Source organism: Octopus bimaculoides, chromosome 6 (genome assembly GCF_001194135.2).
Source record: "Octopus bimaculoides isolate UCB-OBI-ISO-001 chromosome 6, ASM119413v2, whole genome shotgun sequence".
In the NCBI taxonomy this organism is placed as follows: domain Eukaryota; kingdom Metazoa; phylum Mollusca; class Cephalopoda; order Octopoda; family Octopodidae; genus Octopus; species Octopus bimaculoides.
The window spans coordinates 43,992,422-44,012,766 of NC_068986.1; the positions used below are offsets into that span (position 1 = coordinate 43,992,422).

General features: G+C 35.7%; 1 protein-coding gene across 2 annotated transcripts in view; it reads right to left on the reverse strand.

The window, feature by feature from the left end:
• The window catches only part of LOC106871560 (cleavage and polyadenylation specificity factor subunit 1), a 101,418-nt gene that overhangs the window by 66,107 nt on the left and 14,966 nt on the right, over window positions 1-20,345 (reverse strand). For both annotated transcript variants that reach the window (XM_014918065.2, XM_052968705.1), the window contains exons 7-19: window positions 19,357-19,500; window positions 18,125-18,264; window positions 15,453-15,563; window positions 13,776-13,869; window positions 13,356-13,443; window positions 12,020-12,142; window positions 11,840-11,888; window positions 9,933-10,030; window positions 8,821-8,976; window positions 6,600-6,716; window positions 4,423-4,566; window positions 4,148-4,289; window positions 212-387 (exon numbers count right to left, since the gene is read on the reverse strand). In XM_014918065.2, the coding sequence (XP_014773551.1) occupies window positions 212-387; window positions 4,148-4,289; window positions 4,423-4,566; window positions 6,600-6,716; window positions 8,821-8,976; window positions 9,933-10,030; window positions 11,840-11,888; window positions 12,020-12,142; window positions 13,356-13,443; window positions 13,776-13,869; window positions 15,453-15,563; window positions 18,125-18,264; window positions 19,357-19,500 (1,582 nt within the window). The remainder of the gene's footprint in view (window positions 1-211; window positions 388-4,147; window positions 4,290-4,422; window positions 4,567-6,599; window positions 6,717-8,820; window positions 8,977-9,932; window positions 10,031-11,839; window positions 11,889-12,019; window positions 12,143-13,355; window positions 13,444-13,775; window positions 13,870-15,452; window positions 15,564-18,124; window positions 18,265-19,356; window positions 19,501-20,345) is intronic.

The window sequence follows — 20,345 nt, forward strand, 5'->3', positions numbered from 1 at the left end:
CGAGAAACATGTCTAGCTATGGGGAAATAATACTTTGCTTGGAAACCTGAGAAGGTTGACAACAGGAAAGGCATCCAACTGCTGAAAATCTGCCTCAAAAAGTTTTATCTAATCCATCTAAGCACAGAAAAGTGGACACTAAATGTTGATGGTAACGATGACAATGATGATGATGACAACAATGATGATGACATTGACAATGATGTTTTACCTGTTGTAACTGTGGTTTGGTGACTGCAAGTCGGACACCACTACCAAAGTTGTCAGCTCTTAGGGACAATAACACCACCTGGCCTTCTTCACTCATAACCAACAAGAAAGGATCAGCAACAGAGCAGTGAACAATAGGTGAACCCACATCAATGGGAATATGTTGCAGTTGTTTAACTGTAAAAGAAATTTTCATAAATATTAAAAGTAAACAAATCATAAAATTATTTTAGCCTAAACAGTATAAGCCTTAACAGTATAAGTGAGATTTTTATCTTTGTGAAAGTCTTAGATTGTTTTTACCAAGACAACAAACTGAAAATAATTGATCATCCTTTTTTTTTTATAATTCAATTTATTCAAGTTTCTATAAGATATCCTACAACAGTTACTATGAAAGAAATAATGATCTAAAGTATTTCATCATTATTTAACATCTCTTTTTCTATGCCAGCATGTGTTGGTTCAACATGAACTGACAAGCTGGATGCCCTTCTTAATGCCAACCACTTTTACAGAGTGTACTAGGTGCCTTTTTCATGACATCAGCACTTGTGAAGAATCTAACTGATGAGAAGCAAAAAAAAACTGTCCAGAACAGTGGAGAAAAGTCGTTGCTGACCTCCTTATGGTGTGAAGGGCTTAAGTAAGTACAAAATTTAAATAGATTTGCAATTACTATGACTAAAACTAGAAACCAATTTCACAAGGTAGTTGTTATTAAACCCAAGATCAAACCTAACTGAGCAGACCAATGATCAATGATATTCCAGTTGTGATCATTGACCCTCAGACTACATTAACGAATATGTCCTTTTCTAAGACAATATGATGTGACTCAAAGAGATTTAGCTGCTAATTCTACCAGAATACACAGTCAAATAGACGTTTGTCATTGGTTCATGAATTTCTTCAAGAGTGTCTGGTTCATAATAAGGCAGTTGTGTGCAACTGGACGAAAAAGAACTAAATCTTGTATATACCATAAAACAACATATGCATATATTATGGAATAATCAAGTGACAAGGTTGAAGTCATGGGACTGCAACATGGTGGATTGTGAAGAGGTAATGGAAGAGCACAACTAAGGCAATGGTGCTTCTTACATTGATGCTGAGTGGAGGAATCCCAGATCAATGGTCAGAATCACCAAGCTCTATCAAGAGAGTAACTGCAACACATCCATAGGGGTGGCATCTATAGTTGTGTAATCAACAAATGAAAGGTTCACTATGACTCAAGTTCCCAATTCAAATTCATAACAATAGATTTGGATGGTGACAGAGCATCGTGGGGAATCCGCAAAAGCAGTAAAAAAAAAAGTGATGAGGAAACCCTATAAACTTGGAAAGAATTGACAAGAAAGAAAGGAACAATGACATATCAACAACAAAATTGAGACTAGATATAACTTAACCAAAACAGCACTTTAACTAGAAACATGAAATCAATATGTGTGTGATATTTGACAGCACCAGTTGAAATAAATAGTTATACCACCATTAACACCATTTCATATTTTCTGTTGTAAGGCTATCAAGGAAGCACTTATTAAAGGAGCTGAAAAGAATTTTAAATTAAAGAAATTTGTAAGTAGAAGGAGTGAGTGTGTATTCTTCTCTTCGTGAGCATGTTGATCACAATCAAAGAATCCCCATTGTTTACAATTCTCCATGAAAGTATGTCCAGGTTGTTTGTTGTTTGACAGACTAAGAGAAATATTACTGTGCTACGAAATAGGTAAGGGTTGATGACAATAAGAGCAACCATTCATAGAAAAATCTGATTCAAAGTTTCTGACCCAGTCACAATTTTTCGAAGGCAAGGGAGAGAATTCTAGTGGTCAAAATGAAATAGAGATACTCAGGGAAATTTGGAAACGTTGGAAAATTACAACACGAATATCAATCAATATATTCCAACAGTTGTTTCTGTTCAGTTATGTTGACAATCTGAAACTTTTATTTCCTTAAATGCAGTTGTATGATTGATGGCTACACATTTTGTATATTGCATTCTGAAATTAGCCAGCACTCTTTCAACAGATTTTTCTTAATTAACTCAAACTGAGTTTTGTAATAGCAATTTACTGCTAAACTTGCTGACTCAATCAGTATCTAGTCGAGATTATAACTGTCATTTGATACTGGGACATTTTGAATACTGATACCAATTAGTTTTTTTTTTTTTTTTTTTTTTTTTTTTTTTTTTTTTTTTCACTGTTTCCTTATTTAACCTCACATTAGCTCTTTAAATGTGAAATTAAATTTCATGGTTACTCAAGTAACGGTACAAAATATCTACCAAATTATAAAATTGGTATTTTCTGCAAGTCATGTTGCCTCAATAAGCTGGACACGTCTCAACAAAAAATAATTCCTCAGATAGCTTTCTGCAAATAAGGGTAATGAAATTTTGAATGGATATATCTGATTTATGCAGTTAAAAGGGCTAATAATTTTCCTTCTTATTCAGTTTACCATTACTCAAACTGTAGCAATTTGGTGTTAAATACAAATACTGCCAAACTAAGAGTGACAAACTGGTCTATTGACATTGGATGATTCCAACCAATGTCCTGCCAAAATTAATTGCACTCCTCTCCTATGACTCAGTCTTGCATACTACATGGTGACCTCATTAGTGCAGGTGGCATGAAAAAAAGCACCCAGTCCACATTGTAAAGTGGTTGGCTTTAGGAAGAGCATTAGCCATAAAAACCCTGCCAAAGCAGACATTTGAGCTCAATGCAGTCCTTGGACACTTTAAATCCAGTCAAACTGTCCAACCTATGCCAACATAGAGCATGAACACTAAATGATGATGAACATGATTTAACATTAGATTCCTTCCCTAAAGTGAAGAAAAGTCAATCATGCCTTTTTTCATTTTTTTTTATATTTAACTGTCAGGTATGTGTGTGTGACTGGGTGGTTAAGAAGCTTGCTTCCCAACCAAGAGGCCTTGGGTCCCGTCTTACTGTGCAGCATCTTGGGCAACTGTCTTCTATAATCCTAAGTCATCCAAAGCCTTGTGAGTGGATTTGGTAAACAGAAATAGAAAGAATCTCATTATACATGTGTATATGTGTGAGTGAGTGAATGAGTGTATGTGCCTGTGTGTGCCCTTGTCTAGAAATGAGCATCATTGTCATACAAGCAAGGCTGTTCAGTCTTCCATGAAAAATTTGTCTGGTCATGGGAAAATATTACCTTGCTTGGAAAAAGGCAAGGATTGGTGACAAGAAGAGCTTCCAGCTGTGGAAAATCTGCCTCAGTAAATTCTGTCTGACCTAAGCAAGCTTGAAAAACTGGATGGTAAATGACGATGGAGGAGGTGGTGGTGGTGGTATCAGGTAATTTAAATTCCTAAATTTTAAATTTGAACAGTTCAGTTTGAAAAAAATCAAGCAGCAACTCCTTTGTTCAATCAAATGTATAATGTCTGTTTCCCATGCTAGTGATGGTTAAACAGGGAGATAGCTGAGGCAAGATTTTTAAGGCAAGATGCTCTTCCTGTCACAAAAACCTTATCTGTTTTTCAAATAAAAAAGAAGTTTTATTCCAGAGAAATTCCAAGTGTAGATCTAGTGAACGATTCGTTAACGAAAAACGCCAACAACTGTCACTGGCTGCAGCCTAACTACAAGGTGTCGTCACCATCTGTAGCATAGTACACAGCAGATAGTAAGCATTCAAATAAACACATGCACATATACACCCTATGAGATTCCTTAAGTTTCCATCTACCAAATTCCCTCACTAAGCATTGGTGGGCACAGAGCTATAGTGAAGACACTTGCCCAAGGTAATGCACAGTGGGAATGAACCTGAAATCAGATGGCTGAGAAGCAAACTTCTTTAGCACAAAGCCATGCCTGTGCTTAAATATTTAAAATAAAATCTGAATGTTGTTATAAATTATAACAGTACAAACCTCCTTCTAAAAGACGTACTCCCATAGGAGACACCTGAACAATATATTTATTATCTCCTATGTTCCCAGCAAATACAGTTGGTGTTTGTGTGCTGAAGCCACTGTGGTCGAGTTCCATAATTTCTTGACCGGTCTGTAATATCTAGAAAGATTAATACAAGATAAGAGAAAATGTAAATAAACATAATTCAGTTAATTTAAATTACTACATAAGTAAATGACAGAACCAAAATAATTACAACAGAAAGAAAAAAAAACTAATATAAAAGACTTACCATGCTAGAGTCACTTTTACTTAATATTAAAAATGTATGGCCATCTTCAATATCTTCTTCAGAAATTGCTTTACCATCTTTTTGTGTTACATCTTCACCGATACCCTTTTTCTCATCGCTTTTCTCTTCATTTTCATCTTTCAACTAAGAATGAAATGAAAAAAAATTTTCCTATCTTATACAGTTCAAAAACCAGTTTCATTTCATATGAACTTGGTAAGAAATAACATACATTAGAAATTAATATTCGTAAATTACTTGAATATAATGTATGACTTAAAGGTTTGGTTGCTGTTTAGTTACATATTTAGGAGTTGGTTATTGATTTACTTATTGAATTTAGTTACCAATACTGTTGTACATAGGGTAAATGTGTTTGAAAGTTGTGGTTTCTTTGGTATGTTTGTTCCCAAACAACACTTATTTTAGTGCTGTTGATACCACCAAATTGAATGATACTGCCCAGGTGTCGAAACTATAATGATATCCGTGGGGTAGCTGATGATGGATTGTTGGTATGGCTGTTTTTGTATATGTGGAATAGTGTTATAACACTTCCTTTTGATATGTACATTTTTCTTTTTCAATCATCTAATAAATATTTTAAGCATTGTTAAAATCAGCTAGAGATAACTTTGAGATATACATATGGTTTACCATAAAATTGAAAAGCTCATGTACGGGGAGCAGACTATACTGAGCTCTTTCAAATCCTACAAGAAAATTACCTTACTACTCATAAAGAAATAAAAGATGAAGCCGCCAAATACTACATGCTCTATCCTGGACTTAACCACCTTATTCCATAATGGTTCAAAACAATGCAACACATGTTTAACAGAAAAATATCATATTATAAACCATGTTATGAAAGCAGCTAATATGGAAGAGAATTTGTTCACATGTGATGCAGGTTGAGTTTGTACTAGGATGATGTATCATCAATGTCCCCTTCTTAATGTAAGATCTACAGGGACTCTAAGATAACAGTAAGTCAATGTGTGTGTCAGTGTGTGAAGCAAGCTGTAGCTTAATAACTGCTTCAAATTTGATGTTAAAATTTGGTTCAGTAAACTGGCAGTAAAATACCTGTGATACTTCAAACCAAGGCAACATACTGGCAGAATCAGTAAAACTACAGGTAAAATGCTATCTGGTGTTTACATACATTCTTTATGACACCCATCCATCTTCACAGCTCACTATTCCTCTGATAGTCATGGAACAGAGTCCTCAGACATGTTCTTCAGATCTTATTAGAAGCAGCTGTCAGCAAGACCAACTGAAGCAATTTCCTGTACATATCCCTGTATCTGAGTTTGGATAACTGGTGTTAGTCAAAACCTTTCAAAGTAGGTGAACTCTACCAGGGAATCCTGTTGTCACCTCTCCTTTTCATATAATTTTTATGAAGTGCATTGAAATGTCCGGCCGGGGAGGAAGTGAAGTCAAAATTGATAAGAGTATGATCAGCTGGTTAATATTAGCAGACAACATGGTACTATGGGAGTACGTCTTTTGGAAGGAGGCATATATTATCAACCCTTTCGCATTCACATTATTCTGTCAAATGTAATGCTTATTTATTCACATTGTTTTGAATTAATCATGCATTATCTTGTAGCTTTGAGATTTCAGTGAAGTGATTGTTCCAAAGGGCTGCTGAAGTAACTTTACTTGATAGAATGCATAACTCAGAGATCAGGGAGTTACTACAGATAAAACCACTACTTCTCCACATGGAGAGGTACAACAGGCATGTGGTTAGGATGTCTAACCACATGGTTAGACATACAGGACAGATTTTAGGGGAAAGGTCAACAAGCAGGAGACTCAAAGGTAGACCACTTGCAAGATGGTTGGATAATATCCCTTACAACAAGGAAAAATTAATATAATGGGTGAAAAATAAGAGTTCCGATAAAATGCTTTGAAATATTTGTTCTAGCTCTTTACATTTTGAGTTCAAATTTGTTTCAAGTCAACTTTACCTTTCATCCTTTCAGGTACAATAAAATAAAATACGAATCAAACCACTGAGAGTAATTTAATAAACTAATCTTGTCCTCTTAAATCTCCAGTTTACATAAGAAATTATCTTTACCAGATAATAATAAATTAATCAATATCAGTTTTAATTTTAAGAAAAATAAAGAACCTCTTCAAAAAGAACTCACATCTGTTTTCAAGATGTCTTCATCAGTTATTGAATCTGCTTTGCTTCCAAATACTGTCCACATGTCCAAGCAGCCAAACAGCTCAAATGTTGTCACAACTTGAGGACGGATACTCCGCTGAAATAGTTAAATAAATAATACTGAGAATAATTTTATTTTATAATTATTTCATTTAAATTATAATTATGATATTTGGTTGATACACAGATTCTCATAATGCTGGTATTTACTTCCAGACTTTGCAACGCTAAACTGCTGAGAGAAGAATCTTTTCTTGGTTAAGGTCACAGACTATCTTTGAGTAAGATTCTTTGATTTTGGGAAAGTGAAGCACAAACAAAATAAATAACCTGCCCAGAAACACAAGTGTGGACAACTGGTAGATTGTATCATTGTTTCTATGAATCCAGATTCAGGTTTTGTTTTCAGTATTTTGCTGCCAAGATTTGACATAAGCATCATAAATCCATAAATATATTCTATCTGGTGTTGATTCATACAGGTTGGGACATTTATCTAAAAGCACAGAAAGTAAGTGTTGATACCAATATAAGGTAGCATTAACATGATAATATAATTTACTAAGTATGTCAGTTCACAATTATAGTTTTTATTCTTTGTCATGAAAGACTATTTATAAACAAGACACTTACCACAAAGTCTTCAAATGGTTTCAAGAAGATGAAAGCTTAATTTACATGGAGTGAGACAATGGAAGCATGGCTATTTGGATGCTGGTGATTTAGCACAGCTGACTGGACATTGAAACTGTTCCAGTGCTAATAGTTTTTGGCACTGGAGGCAAACACACACACGCTCATGAACATAAGTGCTGGCAGAAATACACACATACAGATACAGTAAGAGAGAGAGAGAGAGAAAGACATTACAATTCATTAATTAAACATCATCATCATTTAACATCCATTTTCCATGTTGGCATGGGCTGGACAGTTTAACTGGAGCTGGCAAGCCAGAGAGCTACACCAAGCTCCACACATCTGCTTTGGCATGGTTTCTACAGCTGGATGCCCTTCCTGATGCCAACCACTTTACAGAGTATACCGGGTGCTTTTATGTGGCACCAGTATGGTTGCTTTTTACGTGCCACCATAAACACTTTCACTCTCCTCATACACATAACACGAGAGAGAGAGGAAGAGAGAGAGAGAGGAAGAGAGAGAGAGAGAGGAAGAGAGAGAGAGAGAGGAAGAGAGAGAGAGGAAGAGAGAGAGAGGAAGAGAGAGAGAGGAAGAGAGAGAGAGGAAGAGAGAGAGAGGAAGAGAGAGAGAGAGAGGGGGGGGAGAAGGAGAGAGAATTAGCAAAACATTCAGATGTTTCACATCAAATGAGTCAGCATCGAAGCAACAATGACAAAGAGGCAGAACTAAAACTGAGAGGTAAAACATCTCAAACCCCAATCTATTAGCGAGCTGATAATTTTCACAAATGCAACAAAACTACAATGCAACAATGTTAAAATGAAGGAAAAAAAAATTAACGTGCAAGTGGCTGAGCACTCCACAGACACGTGTACCCTTAACGTAGTTCTCGGGGATATTCAGCATGACACAGTGTGACAAGGCTGACCCTTTGAATTACAGGCACAACAGAAAACAGGAAGTAAGAGTGAGAGAAAGTCATGGTGAAAGAGTACAGCAGGGTTCGCCACCATCTCCCTGCCGGAGCCTCGTGGAACTTTAGGTGCTTTCACTCAATAAACACTCACAACGCCCGGTCTGGGAATCGAAACCACAATCCTATGACCGCGAGTCCGCTGCCCTAACCACTGGGCCATTGCGCCTCCACTGCTGTGTGGTGAGTAGCTTGCTTACCAACCACATGGTTCTGGGTTCAGTCCCACTGCATGGCACTTTGGGCAAGTGTCTTCTACTATAACCTCGGGCCAACCAAAGCCTTGTGAATGGATTTGGTAGAGAGAAACTGAAAGAAGCTTGTTGTATGTATATGTTTGTGGATGTATGTTTGTGTATGTGTTTGTCTCCCCACCATTGCTTGACAACCAATGCTAGTGTGTTTACATCCCCGTAACTTAGCAATTCAGCAAAAGAGACTGATAGAATAAGTACTAAGCTTACAAAGAATAAGTCATGGGGTCGATTTGTTTGACTAAAGGCACTGTTCCAGCAGGGCTGCAGTCAAATGACTGAAACAAATAAAAGAATTAAAAAAAATTTGTAAAATGGCATATTCTTCTCACCTGTAATACTGATAAAGCACCATTTTTGCTATACCCAGATGTTGTTACAAGTTCCAAATCAGGATCTATTGTATTACAAAACTCTTCAGAAAGGAAAGCAGGTTCTCCCATCACCATTCTTCCACATGGACCAATGTTGAGAATACTGTCACAAACCTATTTTGATTAGAAAGGGTCAAAAACAATCATTACATATAAAACAGGATAAAATGAAGTTAATGTCAACAACATGAATACTGATTTCTCTGCACATAAGAAACATACACCACGGCTCAACACTTTTGATATCAAACCACCTGAAACCACATCCTGATACACATTTCCTGACCTAAAGTGATCTAAATTAAAGTTTTCCATCAAAATTTCAGGTTAATTTATGATCCAAACACTAGCTTAGTAATGACAAAGTTATTTTACAAAATTCTTCATTATCTTCAAAATAAAACAAAAAAAAAATGGTAGTATATTTCGACAGAAATAGGATAACAAAAGGAAAAACCCCTGAACATTTAAACTGGCTATATATGGCCAAAATATTCAACCTGCTTTATGTTCAAACTGACCAGATCCAGCTTCTCACATCTATCCTATGTCATTCTAAAAGTAAACAATCACATCAATGAAATCCCAAAGCTACAAGATAATACATGATTTATTCAAAACAATGTGAATAAATAAGTATGACATTTGGTAGAGTAATCTGAATGCTAAAGGGTTAAAGTAAAAAAAACTACTGTACTGCTAGAAGGAAAAGAAATTTAAAGCTCTTTAGCTAAATTCATCAACTATTACTCAAAATCAGTGGTAAATAAAATGACTTTTGAGAACATTATATAAAACAAGCCTAAAGGGGTGTCACTAAGTAGACACTCAACCTGCTAGAAATAGCATCAAAATCTCCCTCAAATCACACCCTACTATTTTAAATAAATGACAGGACACATTGGATAACATACTTTTCAATACAGTGTCCAGCAAAATATTTAAGATGGGATGATCATGACTGAATTTTCTTTAAGCATAGGTCTGTGAGATCAAGGATGACATGGGGGTGTTAAATGACAACATGATGACAGTAAACAATATACAAGGAAAGGAATTAAGTAAATTACCTCAAAAGTGAATGAAGTAATGGTTGTTCCACTGATGGCATCTCCTTCACCATACACCTCTAATTCATCAAGATCATCAATTTGTGATACATCAGAGGCTGTGAAAAAAAATAGAAAACTGTTTCTGTTAAACTGCGCAAATAGATGTTGGTAGTGACCATGTTTCAAAAATATACAAAGACAAGGGATCAAGATATCTAGTACCTTGCTGTATGCAAGAAGACCCATCCACCACAAAAGAAATGCTGCTCCCACTGCTGAAGAAGACTGGCCTGAAAGAACCCTGCGATGATGCCATGTAAAAGCACCTGCACTGGCACCACATGAAAAGCTTCTGTGCCAGCACCACATAACAGCACCTATATCAATGCCATGTATAAGCTCCCATGTAGGTGCCACATAAAAGGTACCCAGCACACTCTGTAAAGCAGTTAGCATTAGGAAGGTCTCCAGCCATAGAAACAAAGCCAAATCAGACTGGAACCTAGTGCAGCTCTCCTGCTTGCCAGCTCTGGTCAAACTGTCCAACTCATACCAATATAGAAAACAGACATTAAATGATGATAATAGTGATGAATACATTTGCACAAAATGTAAAGAAACAATAAAAATTTTAATAAAATATTCACTGATAGGTTTTGTGACATTTAGGCAGACATGACATCCCAAACTGCCTTCATTTTATGGTGTTTCCATTAAGTTATGTCATTCTTCTAACCTGTCAGTAAATATGTTCCATATATAAGAACAGGATTGGCTGTGTTATAAGAAGTTTCCTTCCCAACCACATGATTCCCAGCTCAGTACCATGGCAGAGCACCTTTGGGTAAATGTCTTCTACTATAGCTCCAGGTCAACCAAAGTTTTGGGAGTAGATATGGTAGACAGAAACTGAAAGAAGTCTGTTGAATACATATGAATATGTGTATGTTCATGTCTGTTATTGCCGCATTGCCTTGACACCACATGACAGTTGTAAACGATAATTTGTCACCATAATGCAATATACTACAGAGCTGGGCAAAATGAAATTGCAACAGAAATGATCATGTGAGTAACAGATGTGTATTCTGCAATGGATGCGACATAGTAACCTACAGCTAAGGTATAACTAAGCACTAAGTCACAATTACATATTTGTTGTTCTCAAGATCACTTCTGAGGCAATTTCATTTTGCCAAGCTCTGAAACATATTGCGTTTTTTAACAGCTAAGCATATTATATGGACAGCTTGCATATGGACAAGGACAGCTGTGTAAAAAAAGTGCCAATCTCTAACTCTCTGACTGTAGAGGGAACTTGTGGAAGAGGTAAACCCAGGAAGACGTGGGATGAGGTGGTGAAGCATGATCCTCAAACGTTGGGCCTCACAGAGGCAATGACAAGTGACCAAGACCTTTAGCGATATGCCATGCTTGAGAAAACCTGTCAAGCCAAGTGAAACCATAATCATGGCTGATGCTGGCGTCATGTAATAGGCACCTGTGCCAGGGGCACATAAAAAATGTTGGACTCACAGAGATGATAAGTGACCAAGACCTTTGGTGATATGCCATGCTTGAGAAAACTCATCAAGCCAAATGAAATCATAAATGTGACCAATGCCAGTGTCATGTAACTGGCACCCATGCCAGTGGCACATAAAAAGCACCCATTACACTCTTAGAGTGGATTACGTTAGGAAGGGCATCTAGTCATAGAAATCATGCCAAATCAGATTTGAACCTGGTGTAGCGCTCCAGCTTACCAGTTTCAGTCAAACCCTTTAACCCATGCCAGCATGAAAAACGGACGCTAAATGATGATGATGATGATGATGATGATCTTCTGTAAAACAATAATGACAAGTAAGTCTCTTCTTAAATGTTATCTAAACAAACTGCAAAGAGCTTAGCAGTCAACTAACCCATGACTTCAGAATTGTCAGTTCTCTTCTTTTTACAAGGTGGATCACTCTGAAACAAAAACAAAATGAAAAGTCAATAACCTTTATATTGCAATGAAATTTGAAGGAAAATAAGAGGAAAGCAAAGATTTAATAGCTTCACTTTAAACAGATTATGGCTAGATAAAAGCGACAGCTCACCTTTTTGCCATCAGCATCAATTTTATTGACAGAAGCTTCAAGCATTTTTTCTGTGTACTTCAAAAGTAAAGAGTTACCGAGTCGTGACCCCAAAAATAAATACCCTTCTTCACACTGACACATCTGTCATAAATAAATAAAAAAGAATATTTTGACAAACAGATTTCTTTTGAGATAGTAGACAGTTAAATTCAGTAAGGTCTGAATGCACCCCCAATGTGTTACCAGTACTTATGTTAGCAAATCTAGGTGAGTGCATGGTACAAACTGACACTCACAAGATTTTCATTTAGAACCTAAAATGGTCAAAAGATATTCTTAAAAATTAACAACAAAATAAGCATTGTTTCTTTTTGTGCAAAATGAATAAAACAAATTTTTTAATATTTTATATTTTTAAATAAACGTATAAATATATAAATAGTTTTCTTACATAGGCACAAGAAACATTTTCATGGGGGAGTAGTATAGTCAACAGAATCAATCCACCTGCACAATTGAGTATTTTATCAAACCAAGAGGATTAAGAGGAAAAGTCAACCCCAACAGTATTTCAACAAAAAAAATTAGAGAAGAAAGACTAAACACAATGAGGCATACACTTCTCTACTACTTCTCTTAAGTCACTACTTTGATGACATGAATAATGTTTTGAAACAAGTTAATAATTTCTTACTAACAATCAGACATAGTTTGGACATGACTAAACAATAGAATATATACACATGCCCAGTCTGCACTAAATTTAAAAAAAAAAAAAATTTTTTCTTTACAACTCAGTTATCTTCATCATCATCCTTTAATGTCTGTTTTCCATGCTGCCATGGGTTGGATGGCTTGACATGAGCTAGTTAACTGTCCAGGTTCCATATTTGTTTTGGCATGGTTTCCATGGCCAGATGCCCTTCCTAATGCCAACCACTTTACAGAGTGTACCAGCTTCACTTATGCAGCACCGGCACAGGTGGTCTTAAGTGGCACTAGCACAGGTGCTCTCATGTGGCACTAGTACTCACAAACCTGCAAGATTAGGATCACTCAGCTGAAGAGGGATGCAGGGGACATGTCTGTATGCAAAGACAACTACAATTTTACTTAGCTTGATGGATCTTCTCAAGCACAGCAAACTGCCTTAAGTCTCAGTCATCCCCTCTATAAGGCCCAACGTCTTAAGATCCATTCTCACCAAATAGATCCTTTAAAAACAGCTATCTGTATCATCTCAATAATTTCTGCTGTATACTACAATCAATACCTCAGATTCATTTGCATTAGAATTTGTTTAAAACTGTTTAGAAACTAAATGCAAAGTAAAACACAAGGAAAGAAAACTTACACATGTAGTAAGGACACTAGAAGCAGCTTTGTCAAAATGAAAACTCTTCACACTCCTCATGCCATCAACAACCAATGTTAAGACATACCTGAAATTAAATGATTATAATAACAATAATAATCTGATTTTAGATGGATGGGAGTTTAAGTCAGTTTGTTCTTTAGCCCTTCGACTGTGAAATTAAATTTCATGGTTATTCCAGTAATAATGTTAAATATCTACCAAAAAGTAGAATTGGCATTTTCTGTAAGTCACATTGCCTCAATAAACTTCACATATCTCAAGAGAAAATAGTCTCAATAAAAGATAGATTGGTATATAAAACTGCTTTCCACAATTAAGGGTAATGAAATTTTGAGTGGATACATCTAATTATCCCACTAAAAGGGTTAAGAAAGACAAATAAATATAAATACTTACAGTTCTCCACCTTTCAGTGACAGAACTAATTTATCAAACGAGATCAGTGTTGCTTGGCAACAGTCCAGGGCAATTCGAACACCTTCTTGGGGTTCTGCAAAAGATGAGGTACGAGATATTTAATAAGAAATTAACTCCACCATATTCCAATCAAATGGTTTTGTGTTGATTTTTGGTATCTTTCATTTGCAATATTTTCTTCATATTCCCATAGAAAAAGATAAAAACTCTGCTTCTATTCTACAAGGTCTAACTACAGTCAAAAGAATTTCTGGAAGGAATTAAAATATGCTACTGCTACAAACATGATATGCACCTTAAGTCTTTGATGACATCAATCCTACTAACAATATAAGGAAATGGTAATCAAACCAGCAAAGTTGATGGCATGTATCTAATTCAAATAATAGATGTTTTTAAGTATTTTTACATCTGACAGATTAGATAGTGTTATGAATTTAGGGGAAACACTTCACAGCTGAATACTCTTTCTAATCCTGATCAACTAACTACTAACTAAGGGTGACTGACACTAACTTATTCAAAATAGTTGCTTGAAAGAAGTAAATCAAAATACCTCGACTATACATACATTACAGTAAGAAACTTATAATCAATGACTATGGCTTTTTAAACACTATTTTAACGAATCAGAACACTACATTACTTCTGATAAAATAAAAGAATGAAATATAATTTAAAGTTTGTGAGATAGCAATTCTCTAGGTTTGGCTTCACAAGCAAAAATATACAGAGGGGAATGTCCACATCTTTTGCAAGATTGCTGATGCCTGATGAGTCTGATTTACGACAAACAGGCACAACCACAGAGACTGCATGGGAAAGTAGGCTGACCAGGGTTGGTCATACTGCCTTATTTTAACTCCTTTCTCTGCAAGGATGATCCTGCAGGTGTCTTCAAAGAAGGCTGTTGCCTGGAGGACAGTGGAACACAAGGCTTCATAATCAGCAGCAAGAACAGACCACCGGTGAAGATCAATGTGACAGATGCCAAGGGATTTCTTTAAGGAGTCCTTGTACCTCTTCTTCAGTACTCTTCTATCATAATGACCAGAAGAGAGTTTGCCATGCAGTGTAACCTTGAGAAGTCAATGAACTGCATTTCTAGTGATGTGTCCAGCCTAGTGAGGCTGTCTTCAGTAGAGTTGTTTTGATGCTGGCAAGATTTTCTGTTTACACCATGCATTCTTTGAATGGAGGATATGAAGACAAATCTCAGAATTCTTTTTCTAAAGGGAGTTGACAACTTGCAAGTTAAAGAAGCTAACTGAAGCACAATTTAGGCTCTGAATTGATGTCCATAAAATATCATCGATATGTGACAACATTTAAATATAATCAACTTAATTGTATTCAACTTACTTGGGCCAGCCAAAGTGACATGACAACAAATAAAACTCACATTTACAATGTACACCAATGAACACTATATCATATCAGCATATTTCATCCAAATTCAAACAGTAGTTATATATTTTTAGGATTTTTATATGAAAACAACTGCATTTAGTCAAAATGTTTTTCTAGTAGGACTTGGAGATTTATATAGAGAAAGCATGACAGGACTTTAAGATTAAAGGTGTTCTCCACAAATACTATGTCACATTGGCATAAGCTTTACAAAAGAGAAGACATTCAGAAATAATGACTACTTACTGAGTGGAAATGCTGTACAAGAAAGTGCAATACCATTTAATGAAACACCATAAGGGGGTACACTTTGATTCAAATATAAGAGGGAATTTACTGCAAACACAACAACACCACCTGTTAAAGAAAAATAAGCAAAAATAATATTTTATGTTTTTGATAATATCTTTCATTGGCATAAGATTGTTAATTTGTAGGAGCTAGTAATAAGATCAAATGAATTAACTTCAGTGCACGATTGATATTTATCTTATCCTCAAAAATAGGAAAGGAAAAAAAAAAATCAATTCCAGTAGGATCTGAACTTAACACTTTCATAATGATAATTCTACTGAAATACACCACCTTGATGCGTTTGAATTAATTTTGAAAATAATCAATAATCTGAAAGTATTTAGTACTCAAGAAAACCCACCCACCACAACATAATTGATATCCTAAAACCAACGTGCCATATAAAAAAAGCATTGGTGTGAATGCTGGTGCCACATTATAAACACTGGTGTTGGTACCACATAAAAAACACCCTATAAAGTGATTGGTGTTAGGAAGGGCACATAGCTGTAAAAACCAAACCAAAACAGACTATGGAACCTGGTGCAGCCCCTGGCCTTGCCAGTTCCTGTCAAGCTATTCAACCCATGCCAGTATGGAAAACGGGTGTTAAATGACAATAATGATGATATTTAGTAACATTGCACAACAGGGTACATAGCTCAGAGATCAGGATGTCTTTCCAGATCAAGCTGCTATTTCTCTGCATCGAGAGATCACAACTCCAGTATGACATGTGGTCAGGATACTGCAGGAAAGGCTCACAAAACAGATTCCTCAAACCAAGACAACCAACAGGAGACCTACAGGTACACCACGAGCAAGATGGATAATATCCATAGACTCAGTTCATCACACTAAGAAATCCAGCAGGAAAGCATGACAACAGTCACTTCTGATAGGAATCTATAGAGGAGATGGCTGTAGTCTCTACCCCTAAAACATCATCATCACTGTTTAACGTTCCCCTTCCATGCTGGCATACGTTGGATAGTTTGACAGGAGCTGGCCAGGCAGAAGACTGCACCAGACTTCTGTGTCTGTTTTGGTATGGTTTTTACAGTTGGTTGCCCTTCCTAACACCAACCACCCCACAGAGTGGACTGAGGTCAGTTTTGGCATGGTTTTTACAGGTGAGGTTAGTTTTAGCATGGTTTTTTACAGCTGGATGCCCTTCCAAATGCCAACCACTTTACAGTATGGACTGGATGCTTTTTACATGGCACCCGCACTGGCAGGGTTACCAAGTTATTTCCCAGAAATAGTGGGCACCAAAAATGGATGGATGTTGTTTAGAATATAAAAGGTTTTATATAAAATTATGAAGCAAGATTTTAAATTTAAATAAGGACTGTTTAAATGAGTGGTTTTGTATCATAGAACTAGAGGCAATTCTAGGCAAGTTGGTATCAAAAGGGTTAAAATATACTGGACGAAATACCAAATTACTGTTTCTGCCACTCCACCAACATATTAATGGCTTTTAACATAGGCACAAACCATAAATTATGGCAGACGGAATAGTTAAACTGATTCCAGTAGATGACTGGTATATATTTTATTAAATCTTGAAGGGTGAAAGGCAAAAAAAGTAACTGAAGTGGGATTCAAACTCAGAATTCAAAGCAACAGCAAAATCTTTCAAGACATTTTATCCAACACTACCAATTCTACTAATCCTCAAGCATGACAATAACAATCTTTTCTACCATAAGTGTAAAGCCCACAAATTAACGCAGGGGAGAGTGAAGATCAGTGCTAGCACTTCAGCTGGTGCTAAATTATCAGCTCTAGAAGAATGTAAAACAAAGTTGACCATGGCAATATTTGTATTCAAAATGCAAAAAGATAAAACTAAACACATCAAGAACTCTTCCTATTTTGGGTATTTTCTCTGCCTTATTCTGGTTTGAGCCACTTTAAAGAAAGCAGGTCTGTTTTATTTACTGTGTACACCAACATAAGAGAAACTATCTTTTCAGACTAGTGCTTAGTGCTTTCTTTTTCCATACTAACTGTTCAGTTAAGAAAGCCAACTTCAAGCAATATGGGATCACAACAAACAGCAATTTTTCTATACATAAAAATCTCTGGTAGGCATCATCATCATCATCATTTAATATTTGTTTTCCATGCTTGCATGGGTTGGACAATTTAACAGGAGTTGGTAAGCCAGAGAGCTACATCAAGCTCTATTATCTGTTTTGGTATGGTTTCTATAGCTGGATGCTCTTCCTTACCAACCACTTGACAGAGTATATTGGGTGCTTTTTACGTGGCACCAGCACAGTCACTATTATAAATGGATACATAGTACAAATTATTACTAATATGATACATAATAGTAAAAATCGTATTTTAATTTTCTAAATTATTGAAATGAAAAATGGTACTTTCTTTTTATTGAAAGTCAATTCTTTATTTACTAAAGGATTAGTAAATAAACTATTACACTCATGAGACAGATTTAATAGCTGATTGACAAGCTTTCAGAATAACTATCACTACTCCATGGAGAAGGAAAAGGGTCATTATTTAGTAGCTTATTTTACTAATCCTTTAGTAAACAAAAAATTGGCTACTGATAACTGTAAAGTACCAAAGAAACTATAGTGAACACTTACCTATGGGTTTAGGAATTGGTAAAGCACAGAAGCAGTCAAAGGGTAAGTTTGTTAATGACCATATAACAGGATGAACTTTCTGTTGGATATTTAAAGAAATAGCCACAATGCTGCAAGTATCTGTTCGTACAGCTGTTCGCCTAAAAAGATATATTATTTCACAATATTTGATAAATTGATAGGAAATAGTTTCTGAAAAATTATTTCCTGTTCTAGGATAACCAACTGAAACAGCAAAAGAGACAAATTTTTAATTATTGCACTGGTGCCTCATTATTAAAGAAGCCCACTTTAAGTCAATTACCAATGTAAGTAGTCATGTAGTTTTTTCCACAGCAAGAAGACTGTTCTCTCTGGCCCTTTCTCTTATGTTTTTACTCCTTGTGTTTTAGAATAAAGCTGCTCATTTGAGGTTCATAGTCTTGCAGGCTGCATAGTAACCTTACTAGTATCAGTGTCACAAACAAAGCAACTTGTATACACTGTAAAGTCGAATGCACTTCCTATCCAACTGTAGAATTCATGCCAAAGAAAATGATGCAGACCTTGAACCCATTGGATCATGTCAAACCAGGCAACCTATGCCAGCATGGAACATGAATCTATGATGATGATCGCCAATGTTTCATGAAACAAATGGCTGTGAATGTTTGTATATATGTAGCCATTTAATGGAGGCAACAGCTGCAGTGACAGTGGTACTGGTGGTGGTAGAAACAAGAATAATGATGATACTGATAGCAATCATGAGAATATATAATGATCTTGCTAATAATGGCAAACACAAAAGAGGAGGAGGAGATGGATTTTAGAAACTTGCTTTTGTAAATTCAAATCATGGTGGGGGCCAACAATTAAGCAATTGATATGAAGCACTCATAAGTTCATCATCATCATCATTTAACGTCTGCTTTCCATGCTAGCATGGGTTGGACGATTTGACTGAGGACTGGTGAACCAGATGGCTACACCAGGCTCCAATCTGATTTGGCAGAGTTTCTACAGCTGAATGCCCTTCCTAAGTTGATGTTTCATTTTTCTTAGATGTCATTTACATTTTCTATTGAAGAAAAAACCTGCTAAAACATGTTGGGTTTAGCTGGGGGTCTTTTTTTTTTTTTTATAATTAACAATAAAATATCAAATAATACAAACAAATTCAAATATTTGTTTCCATTTCATTCAAACAGAAAAACAAGCTTGCTTTTAAAGTTAAACTTTATCACACTTACCCTGACCAAGTTTGCAGAGGTTCATACAAGATGAAAATTGTTGGTTCATAATAACCATGCAGAAACTGAATGTCTAAAACATTAGTAATTTTCTCATCCATGGAGCGAAGATCAATTAAATATGATGAAAGTATTGGTGGTTTACTGAAACAGAAAATATCTTATTTAAGTAACAGCAATTAGATCTTTAAGTCTCTTTTTTTTCAACCATCATTATTTATTAATCCAGAGGAAAAAAAGCCAGAGAATTAACCCTTTAGCATTTAAACTAGCCATATCCAGCCCAAATATTCTGTCTATTTTATGCTGAAACTGACCAGATCTGGCCTCTCACACCTACTCTACAACATCATCCTAAAAATAAACAATCACATCATTGAAATTTTGAACTAATGAGATAATACATGATTAATTCAAAACAGTGAATAAATAAGCATTCACATTTGATAAACTGAATGCTAAAGAGTTAATGCAAGTTTGGATATTTTACAGGTTTTGAATTATTTTAGATTTGTGAATAAGTGTATATGATGTCTTATATGATGAGAGTTGCATTATATAGGTTCTTACGGGTTAAACCAAATCTGACAGAGAAAAAACTAGAAGAATGAGTGCTTTAAATGATTTAAACATCTAAAAGTCCATTTCAGTAGCAAAAGCTCATTAACATTGCCATCAACATACCAACAGTCCAAGCAAATGCATTAAGTTAGAAATAATGAGTCAAAATATAACAGAACGCACGTAATAGATCAGGACATAAGAAACCTGCTGAAAATAAATTTTAAAACATCATCTATAATAATAAATGCCAAAACGAATTTCTGTGTCAGTGTGTCACACTTTGACCCCACCTCTCTCACTATTCAATGACACTCCTACTATTCCTCATCTTGGGGTGAGAGTAATAGAGACGGTGAGGGCGGTAGTAGATTGACAGTTGTGATGGTAATGGTTGAAAACAATCAACAGAAAGAGAGAGAGAGAGA